Consider the following 23,784-nt stretch of genomic DNA (forward strand, 5'->3'; position numbering starts at 1 on the left):
TGTTCCCTTATGCTCTCCTTGAAACTCTGTACAACCTCTGGTTCTTTCAGTTTATCCGGGTCCCATCTCCTTAAATTCCCACCTTTTTGCAGTTTCTTCAGTTTTAATCTACAGTTCATAACCAATAGATTGCGGTCAGAGTCCACATCTGCCCCTGGAAATGCCTTACAATTTAGAACCTGGTTCCTAAATCTCTGTCTTACCATTATACAATCTATCTGATACCTTTTAGTATCTCCAGGGTTCTTCCATGTATACAGCCTTCTTTCATGATTCTTAAACCAAGTGTTAGCTATGATTAAGTTGTGCTCTGTGCAAAATTCTACCAGGCAGCTTCCTCTTTCATTTCTTAGCCCCAATCCACATTCACCTACTACGCTTCCTGCTGTTCCTTTTCCTACTGTCAAATTCCAGTCACCCATGACTATTAAATTTTCGTCTCCCTTCACTATCTGAATGATTTCTTTTATTTCATCATACATTTCTTCAATTACTTCGTCATCTGCAGAGCTAGTTGGCATATAAACTTGTACTACTGTAGTAGGCGTGGGCTTCGTGTCTATCTTGGCCACAATAATGCATTCACTATGCTGTTTGTAGTAGCTTACCCGCACTCCTATTTTTTTATTCATTATTAAACCTACTCCTGCATTGCCCCTATTTGATTTTGTATTTATAACCCTGTATTCGCCTGACCAAAAGTCTTGTTCCTCCTGCCACCGAACTTCACTAATTCCCACTATATCTAACTTTAACCTATCCATTTCCCTTTTTAAATTTTCTAACCTACCTGCCCGATTAAGGGATCTGACATTCCACGCTCCGATCCGTAGAACGCCAGTTTTCTTTCTCCTGATAACGACGTCCTCCTGAGTAGTCCCCGCCCGGAGATCCGAATGGGGGACTATTTTACCTCCGGAATATTTTACCCAAGAGGACGCCATCATCATTTAATCATACAGTAAAGCTGCATGCCCTCGGGAAAAATTACGGCCGTAGCTTCCCCTTGCTTTCAGCCGTTCACAGTACCAGCACAGCAAGGCCGTTTATATGTTACAAGGCCAGATCAGTCAATCATCCAGCCTGTTGCCCCTGCAACTACTGAAAAGGCTGCTGCCCGTCTTCAGGAACCACACATTTGTCTAGCCTCTCAACAGATACCCCTCCCCACCAACTGCAAGGTCTATGGTTTCAGGGGGGGGGGGGGGGTTCATGTAGTACAGCTGATTGTACCATGTTTTACATTTTTGGAGGTGATAACTTTGCTGCAGAAAGTCTTGGGTCACTACCAGACGTACACCAATCAATCTGTTGACGATACTTGTTTATTTGTCACAACTTTATAGGAACCAGAACACTCCAGATAGTCCTCCAACCACATTCTGTACATGCTCAAGGCTTTGGACAAGGTGTATTTATACATCTTGTCCAAAGCCTTGAGTGCGTGCGGAGTGCGGTTGGAGGACTATCTGGCGTGTTCCAGTTTCTGTTAAGTTGTGACAAATAAACAAGTGTTGTCAACAGATTAATTGGTGTACTTATGGTAGTGACCCAAGGATTTCTGCAGCAAAGTTATCACCTCCAAAAATGTAAAACATGGTACAATCAGTTGTACTATGTTAAACCTGAATTGATGGGATTGCTACATTAGATTTGGTGAATGGAGCTGGTATGAGAAGTTACATTAGATTTGATGTTGGAGCTGGGCTCTTAGACCTGGTTACATTTTAAACGGTTTTATGAGCTGGGATATTTATGTTTTAATGGGTAGACCACATAACTAATGAGAAGGTACTGAATAGAATTGGGGAGAAAAGAAATTTGTGGCACAACCTGACTAGAAGAAGGGATAGGTTGATAGGACACGTTCTGAGACATAAAGTGATCACCAACATAGTATTGGAGGAAAAGAGGTGGGAGGAGGGGGAGGAGGTAAAAATCATAGAGGGAGACCAAGAGATGAATACAGCAAGCAGATTCAGAAGGATGCAAGTTGCAGTAGCTATTCAGAGATGAAGAGGCTTGTACAAAATAGAGTAGCATGGATAGCTGCATGAAACCAGTCTTCAGACTGAAGACCACAACAACATAATACAAGATATAAAAATAATTTTATGCTGCCCATGCACCCATTGAAATGATATGCACAGACAGCATAGTATATGGGGGTGACTACATATAACAAATTAATGGGCAAAAACATATTTAATGTAGAGCCAAATCTCCTAAAAACGAGGCTACATTGGATTCTGTAGGAGAAATGCTACTATTCAGCAAAAGAATTTATACAGGGTGAAATGATAATTTGAGCAATGGGCAATTAAATGTTTGATCTTTTTATTGTTTGTAAATATTACAAAATTGTATTATTATTATTATTATTACTACTATCATTATCATTATTATTATTATTTTGTAATCTTGGTGTCACTGTAGACTTGTACCATGGGAAGAAAGGAGAGGTTGTTGGATGGTGGCCGGTATCCTCTTTCTATAACATTCATAAGAATTGAAAATTACTTAACGCAAGATAGTCCAAGCGTTGTGGTACAAGCTGTCCATAATAAACCACACTAACATCACTGCTGATGAAGTACAAGTCCACTATGTACTAGAGATGGGGGATCCGCTCTTGAACTAATTCATAGAGTTCAATCTTTCAAAGGAGTGAACAATCAGTGATTCAGAAAAAAAGAACGGTAGCTCCAAACGTTTCCCAGGCAGAGAGAGAGAGAGAGAGAGAGAGAGAGAGATGGAGCATATCAGCAGCGCCTCTGCTGGTCAGAGCACAGTGCACGCCACACAACACAGCCAGCGCCGGCCTCTGCCCTGCTTCTACCTTGGCTGCCTGCATTGTGCAGTGCCCCATTGGATTTTGTGTTTCACATATGCCGGGCCGTCTCTGTGCGTCGTCTGCCGTGTGCACTGTGCAGTGTCTGGCGCAGCTTAACTTCGCATCGCACTCTGTCGGCGATCGTTTCAGTCGCACGTCCTGCCCTCTGGGCAGTTGATGCCAGCAACAGGACAGAGAGCCACCTAGCGGATAACATAGGAACTACTTGCAAAAACCTGCTCGCAAAGGAGCGGACGATTTGTCTCGGAGCGGGTGAGCTCCCCCCACCCTCGGAACTCGCCCGCTCAACGCTCACCCCACCGTCTCGACTCTAGCCAGAGCGTCGAGCAAAGCGACTCTGGTGTCACTCTGGCCTCTGCGGTCTCAGCTCACGCAGTAATACAGCTCGCGGCTCGACCTGCTCGACTCAGCGCCTCTGCATCGGAGTTTGTCCCCACTGGATATTGTTCTTCGTAGTAATACCGCTATGTATATACATTATTATGTTATGTATACATCAATTGTTTTTATTTTATTTTTATTTGTTTAAACTGATTAGATTAGGTTCCTGATGACTACTCTTACTATAGGATTTTTATTATGGACACTCGAATTTACGCTTTAATTACGAGCGAACCGATAAACGTATCGCAAAATGTGATACACCAATATTTTCCTTGTTTTATTCTGCGTAAGGCTATATGCAGCACTTTCGTTTTACAGTCAAATTTATATTTTTTTTTCTTATTCTGGTACGGATTTTGCGATTTTAGGCGTCTTCGAAAGGAAAAATATATGGCTTGCGATGTATTTGTATGAGGTTAATGAAATTTTAATACATTATAGCCAAATATATTGTTAATGTAAATCTCAAGCTACAACATTTTCCGATCACCCAAAAAACCACGCTAGTGCAAAATAAATCAATAATCAAAAACTTTGTCATATCGTGGAAATTTCAATAAACAATACAAAATTCTTACTCATTATCTATGTTACTTCAAAATAGGATCAAATAAGATCAAAATACAGGTATAGTACTGGAATAAACCAAGTTTAAAGGGCAATGTGCCTTTCATTTATTTTCTTTTGTAAATGAGTGGTGAGTCATGAAAAACAGCTAATTCATTTCAGGGAGTGAACAGTTCTGATCCAATCTCTGAAAAGAACAGTTTTGCCCATCTCTACTATGTACACTACTCTGGTCACTATGTGCTGCCTGTGACTGTCTGTGACTGCAAGTGAGTGGGCTGTGACTGATGTCTGGCAACTCACTGGATGACAGTCTGGAACTGACTGGGGCCTCCAGTCTGCAGCGGCGATCTAAATACTGGTGTCATAAGGGCATTGGTGATGTGTTTCTTGCGAGTTTGTGCTTGGCCTCACTCCTGATAGGTTCATTGCTACTATCGATCTTCTTGCAACCTCTTTGCTGCATGGTGTGCTGGAAACAGCTTATGCCAGCACATTCCCCCCCCCCCCCCCCCCCAAATGCCACAGCTGGGAGGGAGACAGAATGCTGGACGTAGAGATGAACCAGTACCTCTAGCTGTGGAGGACAGCATACTCCTGACCATACTCCACCATCTGGCTTGCGATGTAACAGGAACATCCACCAGAAAACTGCTGCCAGGACATGCATCCAGGCCTGAGGGCATGTGGTGGGATGATGACAATGATGGTGATGGTTGGTCCAAGTCCATGGCATCAGCAAGTGGGGACAAGGGCACATTGTCCATCCGCTCTTCCTGGGGTGCCCTGGTGGCACCAGCAGGTGGCTGCAAAGGCCACATAGTCCCATGAGTCAGTGAATCTGGGGGAAGAAAAGCAGCAGAATCATGGGGCAAATTGGTTGCGGTGGCGGCATTGCAAACCATCGGAACCTGCAATCAAATACATAAAAGAGGCAATGCATTTCTGGATCACGCATCTTTCCCAGTGCCTGCTGTTGCCACAAACCCTGAAAAGAACAAGATCATGCAGCGCAATGTGATACTTGTGGACCATTGGTGGCACTGGATGCTGCAGTGGGTGCAGCAAGTGTAGCAGCATCCGATGGCAGCGGCCATGCAGAAGTTCCTCCAGTGATGGTCCATCTCCCATCTGATACTGTGAATGCAACAAAGCCCAATGTTGCAATTTTTGGGCAGTTCATGTAGGAACTGGCTTTGATGGATGAAACAAGGACAGCAAAGGCTTGTGATCTGTCGCAAAATAGAACTTGCGACCATACAAATAGTGATGGAATTTTGTCACACCCTACACAATAGCAAGAGCTTCTTTTTCAATTTGTGAAATGTTGCACTGAATTTGAATTAACATAATTGAGGCAAAAGCAATAGGTTGAAACAAGGACAGCAAAGGCTTGTGATCTGTCGCAAAATAGAACTTGCGACCATACAAATAGTGATGGAATTTTGTCACACCCTACACAATAGCGAGAGCTTCTTTTTCAGTTTGTGAAATGTTGCACTGAATTTGAATTAACATAATTGAGGAAAAAGCAATAGGTCCGCCTTGTGCACATATTCTGTGTGAAACCCCAGCACTGATTCCATCAGAAGAAGCATCAACTTGTAAATCTGCTGGCTTGGCAGGTTCAAAAGGCATTAAACATCTGTCACCAAGCAAAGCATTTTTGAGTTTCTGAAATGCATCTTGACAGTCTTTAGTCCACACAAAAGGCAACTTGTCGTGATGTAAGAATTGCAATGGAGCTGTGATCTGTGAATCGCTCAGAATGAAATGAATGTGGTATGTCAGCCTAGTGCTGACTGCAGTTGAGATACATTGTGAGTTACAGGCAGGTCGCGGATTGCAAGCAAGTGAGATAGGAGGGGGTGCACATCCTGACTGTTTATCGCATGACCTAAGGACTGTAGTTCAGTTTGAAAAAAGTCACACTTTTCGAGATGACACTTGAGCTGTGCTTCTGACAACACTCGGGTGGGGGGGAATGGAAATTGGCAATACATTCCTCTGGTGTACAATCTGAGATGACAATATCATAAAGATAGTTTGAACAAAATTGCTCTTTTCCAGTCAGCTGCTCCAAGTAACGTTGACAAATGGCGTATGCAGAAGCACTGCCGAAGGGCAAACGCAAATACTTGAATAGTCCTAAGTGTTTATTTGTAACAAACACTTTCTGTGATTCTTCATCCAATGGAATTTGCAAGTAGGCATTTCGCAAATCTATCTTAGAAAAGTAACATCCTGCACTAAGCCTGTCTGTGACTTCCTCAGGGTGAGGTAATGGATAAGTGTCAACAACTGCCTGTGGGTTGACTGTAGACTTGAAGTCAACATAAATGCGAAAGTGACCAGAAGGCTTAGGCAACAGTACAAGAGGACTTGCCAATTGACTAGCTTGAATGGGAGCAATTACACCACTATCTTGCAATCCTGTCAGTTCTCTGGCTACTTTGTCTCATAAAGCAATTGGAACTGGTTGAGCCTGAAAAGACTTAGGCTGTGCCATTTCTTTCAATGTAACATGCACTACAAAGTTATTAGGTTTCCGCATTCCTTCTGAAAATAGTTCAGGAAAATCTTTAAGCAAGCTAGCAACACTGTCTTTTGGACCACAAACTGATATCGAAAGTATATCATTGTGGATGCTAAGGCTAAACAAATCAAAGGCATCTAAACTGATAATGTTCTCACTGTCTCTTGATTTCAACACAGTAAAATTCACTGTCCGAGTGTGAGATTTGTATGTGGCCAGCAACCTACACTGTCCATGCACTGTTATTTCATGTCCATTGCAAGCAGTGAGATGCTTTCTAGATTTAGAAAGATGTGGTGAGCCTAATTGTTCATATGTGACCTGATTTAGCAAGGTTACTAAGGCACCCATGTCTAACTGAATGTTCACACAATGGCCAGCAATTCATGGTGAGACAAATAGTTTGTTAGAACATCACTGCACAGCACTAGGGTTAGAATTGGGCACAACCTTAATCTTACTTTTGGCAGAACCCATTGTAGGTTTAGAAGACGCAGCGTCCACTGCATGTACACAAGCCTCTCTTTCTGAGAGCACGCAGAATTGGTGTTTTTGTGCTATTGTGAAAAACCTGCTTGGACTTAGCCTTTTTTTCCACATGTGTAACACGTTGCATTATGTGAAGGGCAATTTTGTCATTTTATGGTGATCAGAACATCTAGGGCACGACCTCACTAATTTCACAGGCCTGTTTACCTGTCTATGTGGCTGTTCATGTGGCTGTGTACATGGTTGTTGTTGTGGCTGCTTGGGGTAGTCACGAGCAAGGAGCGGCTCAACCCAACAAATCAGGGCCTGGTCAAACTTATCAGCTGCTATGGCACCCGAATCATACTGCTCTTAAGTTTTGCAATACTTGGGGAAGTAATGGATCAGAGTACTTTAAATCTGTTCCCATATACTACTATCTGGGACACTGAATGTTATTGCATCCCTAACCATTAGGTTGCTGTAAGAGTTTCCACAACTACACTTAAATTTACAGATCTTAGTCATGCCTGTTAGTTCTGTGTACCACTGATGGTACGTCTGTTCCAGCTTTTCCTGCAAACAAAAAAACTGATATCTGGCAACAGCTACTTGGACTTGCTAGTCAAAATATTGAATTAATGCCACAATTACTTCTTCATAGCTGACTTTGTGGGAGACACAGTTGGAAATAATTTTTGTATTAACCTGAACACTGGGGATCCAGCAATCAAAAGAAACTATTGTAGCTTCATAGTACCTTGAACTCGATGAACTTCACAATGTGCTTGAAACTGTGTCAGCTATTTGAGTCATTCCTCTTTGGTGTCATTAAATTGCCGGAATGGCGGTATGCTGGTCAGTGGCACTTGTTGGGCTAGTTGGTTGTTGTTGTTGTTGTTCTTGTTTGGTCGACATGGTGTGTGCAGCCAGAAGTTGTTGTACCATCATCAGCAAAGCAGCAATTTGTTGGGTCTGAAGCTGCAAAGCCTGTATTAGAGCCATCACATTGGTTGTCTGTAGCTGAGGTGGAGGAGCAGGGGGTGGTGGGGATGGGGTAGTCATGGTTTACACGAATATGTTATAGCAAAAAAGGATGCAAAGCATCTGGAAAGAGAAATTTGATTAGTTCTGTGGTACCCCTCCTGAATACATGCAAGAAGACAACAAAAAACCAGCAAACACTTGAATATGATCACCCCTGTAATTTGAAACAAGCAAAATCTGCACCAAATTTTATTCATCACCATGGGAGGCAAGCAGAGGATGTTGGTTGGTCGCCAGTATCCTCTTTCTATAACACAAATTGAAAGGTTATATTAACTGGGTTCTTTATTCATAAGAATAGAAAATTACTTAACTCAAGATAGTCCAGGTGTTGTGGTATAAGCTCTCCATAATAGACCAGATTAGCCTCACTGCTGGTGAAAGTCCGCTGTGTACACTACTCTGGTTGCTATGTGCTGCCTGCGACTGTCTGTGACTGCAAGTGACGGGGCTGTGACTGATGTCTCGGTGACTCACTGGATGACAGGCTGGAACATCCTGGGCCATCCGGTCTGCAGTGGCGATCTAAATACTGGTGGTTGAGAGGGTGTTGGCAGGGTATTTCTTGCGAGTTTGTCCTTGGCCTCTCTCTTGATAAGCTTGTTGCTTGCACCTACTATCAATCTTTTCACAACCTCTTTGCCACCTGGTGGGCTGGTGACAGCTTACGCCAGCATATTATTATTATGCTGTCTGTTAACATCAGCTGCTGTCTGTAGTGAAATTTTGCCACAGCTTTGACATGTCTCCTGTATGTGACTCAAATGAGTTAGATTATGTATGTTATGGTATTAAAAACCACAATTCACAAAAAAAATCCTTTTTGTTTTAAAAGGAACACACAATCCTTCCTAGAGGGAAGCTATTAATATCACAAAATTTTCGTTTCCTAAATTTAATTTTATGATTTACACAATCACAGACCTAGTTGAGGACACAAAGGATATTAACAGGATATTTTTTCCTGTTTAGTTCACCCAAGATTTCACCCAAGAGGTGCAGTACAGTGTCCTCTGTAGAGAATTCTTTATTCAGCTGAAATATGAACTAATTAACAAGTTCCCTTTTTAAAAAAACTAAAAATCTGGAAAGACATTAATGATTCTATAATAGATATTGTTACTGCATGTTTAAATCTGTCAGAAAATATAATCAAAGCACTTAACTAATTACAAAGATTGCTTAATGGAGAAAAGGGTCCTGTCTATGTTTTAAAATTCATTTGGAAACCTCATTGTAGCAAATGGATTTACTGTCTGTTAATAATCTTATAACACTGGTAATTTCTTTAGAGGTTTCATATTTGAAACTACAGTCTGTTGATGGTGCATATGATGAAATGAGCCTAATGTATCTACAATGGATTCCTTATAGCCCCTTTGGCTGCTGTCACAGCTAGAAAATAATAATTGAATGTTGTGGACAATGATTCTGTTATTACACTACAGATCTTAGTTCCATAGTGAAGTTTTATGATCTGTAGCATCAGAGTACTTGGAAATATAACAAAATCTTTTACAGACTAATCTTTTCATTCACTAAACAAAAATTCATTATTCGCTTCTGCAAAGCACCATTAAAAAACTTAAGATAACTGCTAATGTTATTATAAAGTGAGATAGGTAATTCATAAATGTTTGTGTTGGTACATTATCATTACCATAAAACTGTAAACAGAAAGTTATTTTAATTACATTTCAGACAACTTGAAAATTTCCATTCCTTAATGTTAATAACTTGGCACATCTTTTTTAAATATTAGATATTAAGGATCTAAGCTGTACGCCATAAACATTTTAGGATGAAATTTATGTGTCAAATTTTTCTTTGATTTTAATTAGGTCAGACACTGTGCTGCTTAGAAGTTGAACAAATTTAATTGAAAATGCTGTACGAGACATAAAATGGCATCTACTCACCACGTACCGCAGAAGGAGTAATGTGGAAGGGTTTAGTGATATTGTATTAAAACGACCATTACTACCATTTGAGCTTTTCAATGGTATTATAATCAGATGAAAATAAGATAAGCTACTGCAGGGAAAAAGTTGCCTGAAACCTTGCAGAAAAAGTTGTCTTCGATTCCTTTTTTGTATTGTTTGTGGTGAATTCCCTTTCTTTCCATCTTTTTTACACTCCTGGAAATTGAAATAAGAACACCGTGAATTCATTGTCCCAGGAAGGGGAAACTTTATTGACACATTCCTGGGGTCAGATACATCACATGATCACACTGACAGAACCACAGGCACATAGACACAGGCAACAGAGCATGCACAATGTCGGCACTAGTACATTGTATATCCACCTTTCGCAACAATGCAGGCTGCTATTCTCCCATGGAGACGATCGTAGAGATGCTGGATGTAGTCCTGTGGAACGGCTTGCCATGCCATTTCCACCTGGCGCCTCAGTTGGACCAGCGTTCGTGCCGGACGTGCAGACCGCGTGAGACGACGCTTCATCCAGTCCCAAACATGCTCAATGGGGGACAGATCCGGAGATCTTGCTGGCCAGGGTAGTTGACTTACACCTTCTAGAGCACGTTGGGTGGCACGGGATACATGCGGACGTGCACTGTCCAGTTGGAACAGCAAGTTCCCTTGCCGGTCTAGGAATGGTAGAACGATGGGTTCGATGACGGTTTGGATGTACCGTGCACTATTCAGTGTCCCCTCGACGATCACCAGTGGTGTACGGCCAGTGTAGGAGATCGCTCCCCACACCATGATGCCGGGTGTTGGCCCTGTGTGCCTCGGTCGTATGCAGTCCTGATTGTGGCGCTCACCTGCACGGCGCCAAACACGCATACGACCATCATTGGCACCAAGGCAGAAGCGACTCTCATCGCTGAAGACGACACGTCTCCATTCGTCCCTCCATTCACGCCTGTCGCGACACCACTGGAGGCGGGCTGCACGATGCTGGGGCGTGAGCGGAAGACGGCCTAACGGTGTGCGGGACCGTAGCCCAGCTTCATGGAGACGGTTGCGAATGGTCCTCGCCGATACCCCAGGAGCAACAGTGTCCCTAATTTGCTGGGAAGTGGCGGTGCGGTCCCCTACGGCACTGCGTAGGATCCTACGGTCTTGGCGTGCATCCGTGCGTCGCTGCGGTCCGGTCCTAGGTCGACGGGCACGTGCACCTTCCGCCGACCACTGGCGACAACATCGATGTACTGTGGAGACCTCACGCCCCACGTGTTGAGCAATTCGGCGGTACGTCCACCCGGCCTCCCGCATGCCCACTATACGCCCTCGCTCAAAGTCCGTCAACTGCACATACGGTTCACGTCCACGCTGTCGCGGCATGCTACCAGTGTTAAAGACTGCGATGGAGCTCCGTATGCCACGGCAAACTGGCTGACACTGACGGCGGCGGTGCACAAATGCTGCGCAGCTAGCGCCATTCGACGGCCAACACCGTGGTTCCTGGTGTGTCCGCTGTGCCGTGCGTGTGATCATTGCTTGTACAGCCCTCTCGCAGTGTCCGGAGCAAGTATGGTGGGTCTGACACACCGGTGTCAATGTGTTCTTTTTTCCATTTCCAGGAGTGTATTTCCTATATTTCCTTTCCCTTTATGAAGTAACTAGAAATACAATGTTATAAATTTATTATCTTTTTGAAAGATGAAAATATTGTAATCTCTGGTATTCATCTTCAGAACTTCCACAAATGTTAGTTCACTAAATCTCAGAACATATGTAAGTATACAGCCTTTCCATCCTCTTTTTATAAAAAATATGATGTTTAGTAGAACCCTCTGGTCTATGCAAAAGTCCCTATTAGGAAAACAATCTGGACACATCTTGAAAACCACTATGCTCCATTACTCAGTTCATAAAGAAATACTGCATGAGGTGTTTTACTTTCCAATAAGAGAACGAATAATCAGATTTGAAATTTCTGTAAATCTTGAAATTCATTTAAAGAATGCTGAGCGTATTTGGTAACTTACAGTAACAACAAAACTATAATCCATTTATAAAACAAAAGTAATTAGTTGAAAAGTGAAGTTTCATGAGGGGCAGGACACCTGGACATTAAAATATGCGCCATACTTGATCATGTTTAAATGTTGTTCAAAATCAAAGATAAGCATGCTACTAGAAATGTACATTCTTGCTGCCATTTGCAAACCAAATTCCCCGTGTTTTCTCCATCTGATTCAGTTTTCCATTCCCTAACATTAGTTTAAAAATTGTTTATAAATCATAAAAGTGTGATCATAAATTTTTCAGTAATAACTACCATAATTTGTTTGATATAGTTTTTACTGAAATAAAAAATTCACAAAGCTTTTCAAAAATATTTTGTAGCTGAAACAACTGTTAAATGGTGAGAACTGATGAGAAATAAAACACATACACTACTTACTTCAACTGTCCCTTTCCAAGCTTGCTTTGCTGTTAGCTTTAGTCCTAGATCTTGCTACACACACACACACACACACACACACACACACACAAGCACACACACTGGAAATCTAGCAAATTATTGTTCATAATCAAATGCAGCATCCAATGTTAATAATAAATTATGCAAATCTAAAGGACATCAAAGGGACTGTTCATACTTGTATCAAGCCTCTCATATAAATAACAATGAGGAATGACATCCTTAATATTCTGATACAAATGTAGGGTTAAAACTTTGAATGCTTACTGGTAGTTTCATTTTTAATGATGTTGCTTGCTTGCATAATAAAAAATAGAATCACACTCTGGAAACATATAACATTAGGCTCCAGATATTAAGTGCTTTCTACTGAATGCTGTAGAAATAGAGATTCTAGAGTGTGGATTAAGTTCTAGCACACATTTCTTATAACATATGTTCCTCCAATTTAAATTATATAAGCCAACATATATATCTCTGTTTATTGATGTAAAGTAATACCTATGAGGGGCATCTAAAAATTTTGGTGAATGGTATTATAAAATATAGGTACTAGCAAAATACCTTTGGTGATCTTCAAACTAATATCTATTAACCACACAGCAATTTACCAATATTTATACAGCAGATGGAAAATATTAATGAAAGTTTCTTATGGAAATGCTTGAAACATTGTTCCACTTGTATTTGCATGTCAATAAAATCTGATGCAGAAATCTTTGCCTTGACAGTTACCAGTCAGAGAAAATATGAAGCCTGGTAACATGCAACAGTGAATTCTCCACTCTTATTATCAATGCTGTCTTCTGCTTTTCCTTCAGTTTGTATGCTGTAAATCAGAAAATGATTTTCCATGTATCCTAGTCCATGTTAATAACGAAGTAAACAATCTGTTTACTAATCCTCAGCTCCTGTGATATCGCTCTCATAGATTATCAGTAATTTTGTGCAATCATTTGTCACTATCTCAGTGGTGTTTGTTATCATGTTAGCCGGCAGTTCCTTTTCAAACAGAAAAGCAGTTCAACTGATCAAACACACTTCCACGTTAAGCCTTTTGTTCCATAGACTTGCACCAACATCATACACCTGCATCACTGCTTTTCACAGCCTGCAACAAAACTTGATGTGACTTTTCAGAAACATTATGTTTGACTGTCCACAGCAGACAAATCTGTTTCAGACTATTCCTGCAATGTCATGTGGCACTTTTCAACAGATTCTCTCTCTCTCTCTCTCTCTCTCTCTCTCTCTCTCTCTCTCTCTCTCTCTAACCCCACCCCCACCCCCACCCCCAATCATTTACGTGTCATGCCATTCACCAAACTTTCTAGACAGACCCTACACTTTGGCAGGTACCAAAGTTTTGTTATAAAAATTAAATTTGAGAAGCCCTACATAAAATCATTATGTTATTAATACTTTCCAGTCATTCCTCATAGTTCAGAATATAATAAATGTTAATTAAAACAGTAAATTCTATTTCTATAATGTTATTACAAGCTTGTTATTTATAAACAATTCACCTGGTGCAGAAATTAAATGCAGGGCTGAGGGCTATAATTGGCTGCAAGTATGCTTCTGTTCCTGCTGTTTCTGTTGTGTAAAAACTGTGTATGTGGCTGTACTGGAATGGCCTTTTTCTCAGCAAGTTCATATTTGCTTTAGTTGAAATACATAAATAATTTATAACTAAACAAAAGCGCTGGCAGGTCGATAGACACACAAACAAACACAAATATACACACAAAATTCAAGCTTTCGCAACAAACTGTTGCCTCATCAGGAAAGAGAGAAGGAGAGGGAAAGACGAAAGGATGTGGGTTTTAAGGGAGAGGGTAAGGAGTCATTCCAATCCCGGGAGCAGAAAGACTTACCTTAGGGGGAAAAAAGGACAGGTATACACTCGCACACACACACATATCCATCCACACATACAGACACAAGCAGACATATTTAAAGACAAAGAGTTTGGGCAGAGATGACATCTCTGCCCAAACTCTTTGTCTTTAAATATGTCTGCTTGTGTCTGTATGTGTGGATGGATATGTGTGTGTGTGCGAGTGTATACCTGTCCTTTTTTCCCCCTAAGGTAAGTCTTTCCGCTCCCGGGATTGGAATGACTCCTTACCCTCTCCCTTAAAACCCACATCCTTTCGTCTTTCCCTCTCCTTCTCTCTTTCCTGATGAGGCAACAGTTTGTTGCGAAAGCTTGAATTTTGTGTGTATATTTGTGTTTGTTTGTGTGTCTATCGACCTGCCAGCGCTTTTGTTTGGTAAGTCTCATCATCTTTCTTTCAAGATATATTTTTTCCACGTGGAATGTTTCCCTCTGTTATATAAATAATTTATAAGTTTTACAAGACACATTTTCAGTATTAATGACATCCAGTGAATCACATATATGCTATACCTGTAAATAGAAGTCTTTATGAAATTACTATCTTATAATATCACTTCTCTAATACCTAAATGACAAATTTTTATGAATAACACATTTAATTTTACTCAAATGGATGTAAAAATAATGTATGTGATGTGTAGAAACAGATTTTTAAACATATTTATCCCAACAAAAAAGGTTATCTTTCATAATTTGCATTTTTATGACAGAACTTTTCTTCCCAGGTTTATAAGCATGTCTGAAAAATTTTTCTGTGTGTTTACCATGTTTTTAAATCAATTAAGAATTTCTCTACATATGTTAGTAACTGTGCATCCTACAAAAACATGCAATAAAAAATTGTCAGTTATGTTAATCCTGCAGAAGACGTTAGTGACAACTTCATCCATGAAACAAAAAATGTGTGGTTTCTCTTGAGTCAGGGATATTCTATATAAACTCAGTGCCATGCATGAATCTGTTTGATGGCATATTTAGTAATGTTTTTTTTTAAAAATAAGGCAAGCTTATCAATTGTGTACCCTTTTTAGCACACTGCTTCCTATGAAGCACGATTGCAATATTTCCATTCAAAACATCATGTTACTTTTGTGTGTTAGTTAAGCTATCGAATGTGCATGAAAGAGCCACAGCAACAGCAGCACTGCATGTTTATAATTGTTAGGTACAGCTTGAATCAATAATTTTTACAAATAAATATTTATTTATTTATTACTTTATCTAGGTATTTACTTCTTACTTTACTATGCATTAATGCTTCAGGTCACTAACATTATCACCTCAGATGTTGAAGTGTAACTGGACAACTTATACACAAGGAGATTTTACACTGAATATGTGAAAAATGCGTATAAAGTTCAAAACAGAAAGTATATAAAATACATGTATTCTGTACACAAAGATATGGTAATTAGATCCTAAATAATACTTGAGATAATATAATTTCAATTTACATATGTTGCAGAATTATGGACAGTACTGATGTCCTGAAACACCGTGACATGACAAGAAATCATATTACTTCCACAGAGTATTCTGGTCGCTTTGAAGGCAGTAACCAGTTGTTCAGGTATACTTCACAGTTTTATCCATCAGTGAAAAATATGTGCATCACAATTTCTTACTATTACTACACAGTTTTCTCTCTTAAACTTAGATATAATTATTTTTCATTTCCAGTGCTGTATTTTTATTTTTATTTGATCATTGTATTATGAAAATAAATTTATGAGACACACATTGATTGCACTACATAACATATTTTATTTAACATATCTAGACACCAACAACAAACAGATACAAACAGTACATGTACCCCCAGATAACATGCACTCTCACATTACTCATGTTGCCAGCCTTTAAAACACCATACAGCAAACATTGCGTTTTACAAACTGTTTAACTCATTCATATTTGCCCCCTTGAAATCAGTGTTTCTTTCAACAAATTTTAGTCACATATGTTACATTTTTTATAGCAATAACGAAAATTCTTGGCTGAAACAACACATAAAATAAGTGAAAGGCAACTACTTGCTTACAAAGGACAGGTTTGTGGCACACAGAAATACGTAACAGAAAATAGTTAACACTAACATTTGAGCTCTTGCTCTTTTTCTAGTAAGAGTACACACATTCACACACACAACCAAACAGACACCCAAATGTATGTGGCCATTGTAGCATCAAGATTGATTATTGAATATCAATTATTGAAAGCAGTTGCCTGCATAGATGGAGGTGAGGAGGGAAAAGGGAAGAATGCACGAGGCAAGGAGGAGATAGCAGATCTTTTGTCAGACGACTCAGCAACTGCACAATAAGACAAAAGAAAGTCAGAGGGCAGAGCATAAAAGGGACAGACAGACGGATGAGGGGAGAGAGAGAGATAGGAGGAAAGGAGAGGAAGGTGATGATGAATAGTGAGACAGAGAAGAGAGAGAATAAGGGAGAGGGGTGGAAAAAAGGAAAAGGGGAGAGAGAGAGAGAGGGAGAGAGAGAGAGAGAGAGAGAGAGAGAGAGAGAGAGAGAGAGAGAGATGGGGGCCACAGATGAAAGAGTCATAGGAGAAGGCAGTAAACTATATGGATGGGGAAGGACTAGTATGAACAGAAGAGAGAAGGGAATAAGTAAGGTGGTAAAGTGGAAGGAAGTTAGCAGAGGCTTAGGCCATAGGCCAGGGGGATTGTGAAAGTGTAGCATATGCTGGAGTTCTGGAGAGACCCTCCCCCTCCCCCTGCCCCCAGCCTAAACCGATGCTAACTCATTTACATTGCCCCCCCCCTTATCTTTTACCTTCCCTCTTCAGCCCACACCAGTCTTTCCCCACCCTTGCTGTGTACCAGAGCCTTCTTACAGCACTCTTCCTCCTCCACCCCCTCCCCAAGCAGTCTCTCTCTCTCTCTCTCTCTCTCTCTCTCTCTCTCTCTCACTCACTATCTCCCCCTCTTCCCTCTTTTTTTCCATATCTCTCCTTTAGTTTCTCCGCTCCCTGTCTGCCTCTTTATCAGCGTATTTCTCTCCTTTCTTCACCCTTTCACTTTCTGTATTCCTTATATGATCTGTCCTTTTTGTCTTGTTGTGCCATCGCTGTCTGATAGACCTGCCTCACACTGACCTGCTACCCCTTCTTGCCTCATGCATCTTTCCCTATCTACCCAGGCAACAGCTTTCAGTAATTAATTTCAGTAACCAGTTGTGTAAGTTTGGTTGTCCTTGTGATTGTGTTTAATTTTACTTGAAAAAGAGCAAGAACTCAAAAGCTAGTGTTAACTGGTTTCCTTTACATGTTTCTGTGTGCCGTGCAGCAATCCTCTGTATGTAAGTGGTTTCCTTTCCCATATTTTATAAACTTTTATATTTTTTAGTTATTCACACATAAAATTGTAATTTGTTTATATATTTCTAAAAGGAAGTTATGGTAGTTGTTTTACAGTAGCATTTCTAAATTTCTCAGACTTTGATCTTTGCAGAGCTTTGGTAAGTATATCTTAACAACTGTTTTTCTGTATTACAGTACTTTATCTCAAATAAATTTTCTCTGTATGTCTCACTAACATAGTGGAATTTCATCTCGATGTGTTTGCTTCATCTAACTGTCTGTCCTCATTTGATCACCTAGATAGCACTTTGATTGTCTATATGAAGTATGGTCTTCACTTCTCTTCTGAATAGCTCTAGCAGTAGGTTCTTGATATGTTTTATTTCTTTCACATATTTTACTACTGAAATGTAGCCTGCTTTAGTTGATGAAGTAACTACCACACTTCATTTCTTGGATCACCTACTAATGGCGGTACCATTAGAAAAAATAATGTATACAGTTGTACTCCTGCTGTTTCATTAGTCTTGTGCATGATTGACATCACAGTAGACATTCAAATGAATAGTGTCATCTTCTTCATAGTCTATCTTTTTATGAAAAAGACCATAATTCTTTGTATCTGGTAGGTATCTCAGAGTCCTTTTGACATTCTGGTAATATTTTCTCTATGGGTCTACTGTGAAGTGGCTCTCCTAAATGACTTTGAATCCAAGATCTTGTCTGGTTTTACATTACGAATGAAGGCTTCACTATAAGGAAATGTAATGTTTTCATTTTCTTGAGTTTCTTCATCTGAGCCTCCTTGGCCTTGCAGTCAATCATACTGAATTTTTCTAGTACTTTCTTCACATACTGTTCTTGGTGTAGAAATATTCCTTCATCTTGTATCTACAGTATTTGTGTCCCTAAGTAAATATATGGATTTTCTTACAAGACATTTCAAAATTCTTCTTAACTTTCTTCAACATTTCTCAATTTTCTCCAAGTCTTGTCTTATGATTAGCCATATACATTCCTTCAGTTACATCTTTAAATGTGCACTGATGTGATTTTGAGTGGATTAGCCCTATTTTTAGGAAATCTATAAAATTTTTATTCTTTCTGGATGGAGCTTGTTTAAGTCCACACAGAGCTACCTTCAAAACACAAATCTCGCCAGCACTTTTTATCCTTATTAAAATTTCTTCATCCAGTTTCCCATAGAGAATGGCTGTTTTCACATCAAACACTCTCATATGAAAATTATTCTCTGCTGCCTGAGTTAATAACAGTCTTAGTGAACAGATATCTCTACTGGGCTGAATAATTCCTGATAACTTATATCCTTTTCTTGTTCAAAACCTTTGACAAGCAGCCTAGCTTTACTTTAAAAATCCATTTACTTGTCAAGATCTCTTTCCCTATTGCCTCCTTTGGATTCACCAACTTAAAAGTGTCATTCTTCTCAAGTGAATTCTTTCTTCTTCTCTTGCTTTTATCCACTTTTCTTTACCTGTACCTGTACCAGATAGAGTCCACATCTGTCCCTGTAAATGTCTTACAATTTAAAACCTGGTTCCTAAATCTCTGTCTTATTGGAGGAGATACAGGTTTTAAAACATAACTGTAACTAAGGCACACAACAGAAAGCAAGTAAATTGTATGATAAATTTCACTCAGATACAAGAACTTGTATCAACACTAAAACAAGTTATAGTGTGTGTAAAAACTATGAGAGAGGAGGCAAAAATGGTGTCATATGCATTGTATGTAAAAGAGAGCTCAATTTACAGTACGAAAATCTCAGTCCGTCACAAAAAACTGCTGAAAACACAATATCGGAGTGTACATGTGATACCGGTAACAGCAGAGAACTACCAGATTCACCAGTTCTTTTAAAAAACCAATATAACATCCAAAGTAGTGTAAGTGATGACTCTGCATCATAAAATGCTACTGCAAACACTCAGATACCTAAACCAGCCGTTTCTGCACCCCTGAAGACTTGCAGATTACGACAACATGTACCTATGCCGCAGCAAAAAATTCGTGGTTGCCTGATGAAACTTTATATTCTAGCTGATAGCCATGGATGCAGAATCGCCGCATATGTTAATCAGACAGCAGTTTAAAAGCAACGAGCTTTGTCAAGCCAGGAGCGCCCCTCTCAGAAATTATGGAGTTATCTTCAGATGACTTTATAGCTCTGTTTGGTGACTCAAACGATATGTACAGAAACGAGATGTCCACAGCTTGATCAGAATTAAGGAAACAACTGGTTCCTATGTCACACAAAAACATTCCCTTTGTGACCATGCTCCACCACTATGATTTGCCACATTGGTATTGTGTAAATAAGGAGATCAGAGTAACCAACGACCTTCTTTCTGATATATGCAAGCAATTCAAAAACGTTGATGTTATTGATATTAGCTACATTGGGCACAGGTTTCACACATCTCATGGCCTTCACTTGAACAGTCTAAGGAAGGAAATTGTGACCCAGAAATTACTGGAAAAAATCAAGAGGCACCTGCAAATATCTGCAACAAAAACAGGTGTCAGTAAAATTACCAAAGCCAGTGGCAGAAAGTACAACACAAATGACAGCAGCAGCAGTACCCCCCCCCCCCCCCCACCACCACCGACAACATAAAAAACAACAACAGATGCAACAGCAATAACAACTAACCTACATCAACAGCAGAAGAACCATCAGTAGCTGAGGTAAAACCAACATCAGTTAGTGCAGCAGCCCTCCTCCAGCAGAAGGGAAAAAAAAAAAAAAAAAAAAAAAAGCAGCAGTCACTGTACGAGAAAGCATGTCAATGACAGCATCAACAGCAGCGCCACTGAACTCTCAACAACAGTAGCAGCTGATCAACACTGCCTGAGGAGGAGCCAAAGGCTAGGTACAGCTGCTTCACTTAGTGATGCTTTTTTATGGCACCAAAAGAAGAAAAGGAAGAGATTCTGACAAATCAGCCTGAAAAATTGCAGATAAGTGTCAAAAATCAGCAACAAAGGAGCACTTCACCAATTATTGACAAAATAACAAGTACTTGCAAAACTTTCAAGATAATGGGTCAAAACATTCTGTGTCTGAAGAATAAAGTGTTAGAAGTCGCCATAAACTACTTTGTAGATATTTCTTGTATTTGTCTATCAGAACGTTGGTGCAGGCTCAGTGAATGAAGTCTTATAAATATAAGCAATTTTGAATTAGCATCTCATTATTGCCACAATGTTTGTAAAAGTGGTGGAGTATGCATGTACACTAGGGCTGGATTGCAGTATAAAGTTAGATCTGAAACATACCACCTAAATATCGAGAAACATTTTGAATCATGTGCCATTGAGCTAAAATCTGAGGAGAAGTATAAAAATCGAACTGTCATATTAATATACAGGTCAACGTTAGGTGAAAAAACATATATATATATATATTTTTTTTTTTTTTAATTTGGAAGCAGTGCTAACATTTTGTATAACAATGAAGTTATATTATTACTATGTGGGAATTTTAACATCAACCTTTTTATTGAAAATTAAGAAAAAATACAGCTTTTGAGTATCCTAAACAGCTTTCACATTAAACCACTCTTCACAGACCCCCACTAGAATAACAGAGTCATCTTCATCCCTATTAGATAATATCATTACAAATATCGAAAACGATGTTGCTGAGGCACAAAACATAAACTTAGGTCTTTCAGACCACAACACACTAGCAACATAAATTCTTCTGTACCTGAGGTGGTTAAATGCAAGTGGAAATATAAAAGGCACTTCTACCCAGAAAATGTTAATATTTTTATTCAATGGTTAGCAAAAGAAACCTGGGAAGATGTGTTCTCAAAACCATCAACTGATGAATCATTCAATGAATTTTATAAAACTTTCAAGTCCAAATTTGAGATGTGTTTTCCAAAAAAGCTGACTAGAATTACTGTCATACCAAGAAATAACAGCCAGTGGATAACACCTGCTATCAGAGTACCCCGTCAAAAGCTAAAACTTCTCAATCAACTGAGAAAAGACAACCAAGATGAACACTTTGCAGAATATGTTAAGATATATAAGAAAATTTGTAAGAAAGTAATTAAAACGGCCAAGACAATGCACAATGACAAAGTAATCATAGGAACAGCTAACAAGTTGAAAGCAATATGGAGTATAGTAAAACAGGAAACAAACAAAGTTTTAAAAAGCAAGATGACATTGTAATAAAAGATGATCATGGGGTGTTACTCAGAAAAGGTACTCTAGCAAATTACATAAATGACTATTTCATAAACACTCCAGACAATCTGAGTAAAAATTTTGCTAGTAATAGTAGTACCACAGTTCAAATAGAGCAACACGGTAAACATTGCTATGTCCCACAAATAAATTAGAAGTTCTTAAGATAATAAAAACAATGAAGAATAAAATGTCCTCTGGAACTGACGAGGTACCAGGTTCAGTCATAATTAAATGTGCTAGTGTCATAGCAGAACCATTCTCACATATCATTAACAGAAGGGACATGCTCACAAAGGTTAAAAATTTCAAAAATAAAACCATTGTATAAAATGGGTGATATATATGATGTGGGAAACTATAGACCAATAGCTTAGTTTTCTGTATTTTCAAAAATAATAGAGACTGTCATGAAAAATATAATTACAAATTACCCCAAAAAATTAAATCTCTTTTCTGTAACAGAATATGGTTTTTGCAACGGCATGAGTACAGAAACAGCAATTACCCAATTCATCAAAAACATTGTAATAGGACTTCACAGAAATAACAGTACAGTAGGAATAAACTTGGACTTTTCCAAGGCATTCGATACTGTTGATCGTGATATCTTGCTAGACAAACTAGAAGCTATAGGTGTATGAGGAGTTGCGTTAAAATGGTATCAGTCATATCTCCACAATAGAAAACAGGTAGTAGAATTTACCTCAGCAAACAATAAAAATCAAAACATTGTGTATAGATCGGACATGAAGACTGTACCATTCAGAGTACCTCAGGGCAGTATTCTAGGACCTAGTAGTAGTAGTAGTAGCTTTATTCATCCATAGATCTCTTTTTACATGCATATAGGACATGTCAAAGTATTTACAAGTTTAGATCAATTTAAAATAAGCTAATTCATGTACACATATATTTACAGACTTCTAGTTAGATTTACTTCTAGTTAGATTTACTCCTGGTATACAGTACTTTTTTTACAAATAACTTATTAAATAATGTAATGCCACACTGTTCACTCATATCTCACTATCAATCACTGAACACACTATACACACGTTGTTTCATAACACTTCACTCACTCACTATACACACACACACACACACACACACACACACAGGTGATCTCAGGGCCATTTTCTGTACTGCAACTTCCCATTTGATATCCTGAAAAACTCTGTCAGCATCCCTCCATAATGAGTGAGATGTTGAGCTAAGAAAGAGGTGTTAGTATTGTGCTATGCATAGCTTGGGGAAAGTATTTCTAGAAAGGAAAACAGAAGGGACAAAAACAAAGTGAAGGTGTTATTTGGAATGTTGCACGTTTTATAATAATTATTATTGTTATTTATTTGTATAACATTTTTTTTATCAAACCCCTACTCTGTTTTATCTAAGTAATCCTTCAATGTATAAAATGTATTGCATGACAGTTACTACTTAGCTGCACTTTAAATAAGTGTATTTTTGCAATTTCTTTAATCTCTTTTGGTAATTTATTGTACAGTTTTATTCCTAGGTAGGAAATGCTGTTTAGAGTGTTATGTTTATTTTTTTCTTGGTAAATGTAAGTTGAGTCTATCTCTAGTTGCATGGTCATGGACAGAGCTGTTTCTGCAGTAAATATCAATGTTATTTTTGATGTGTGTTACTGACTGCTAAATGTATTCACATAGAGCAGTTAAAATCCCCAGTGTTTTGAACAGATCCTTACAATGAGCTCGACTAGTATTGTTGGTTATTATTCTTATGGCTCTTTTCTGGAGTTTGAAAACTGCGTTCATATTTTGTGCATTTGTTCCCCAAAAAAGAATGCCATAGCTAAGAATTGTGTGTACATATGAATATAATATGCAACTAAAAGACACTGCTTGTTACACACTGATGATAGGATTCTAAGGGCATAACAGAATAGGAAAAGAAGAATTCTTCTTATAGGTAGCAGTCATGGGAGGGGTGTGGGCCAACAGCTTCAGGAGAAATTAGGGACAGAGTACCAGGTCACAAGTTTTGTGAAACCAAAACTTAGGTCAGCTATGTGAGAAGGAAGATCAGGTAATTATAGTTGGGGGAGCAGGAAAC

General features: G+C 39.1%; 1 protein-coding gene across 1 annotated transcript in view; it reads left to right on the forward strand.

Annotated features, from left to right (window-relative positions):
* LOC126252566 (glutamate receptor ionotropic, NMDA 2B) overlaps positions 1-23,784 on the forward strand; it is an 874,952-nt gene that overhangs the window by 829,771 nt on the left and 21,397 nt on the right. The window contains exon 15 of the mRNA XM_049953467.1: positions 15,623-15,727. Coding sequence (XP_049809424.1) covers positions 15,623-15,727 — 105 coding nt within the window. The remainder of the gene's footprint in view (positions 1-15,622; positions 15,728-23,784) is intronic.

Source organism: Schistocerca nitens, chromosome 4 (genome assembly GCF_023898315.1).
Source record: "Schistocerca nitens isolate TAMUIC-IGC-003100 chromosome 4, iqSchNite1.1, whole genome shotgun sequence".
NCBI lineage: Eukaryota > Metazoa > Arthropoda > Insecta > Orthoptera > Acrididae > Schistocerca > Schistocerca nitens.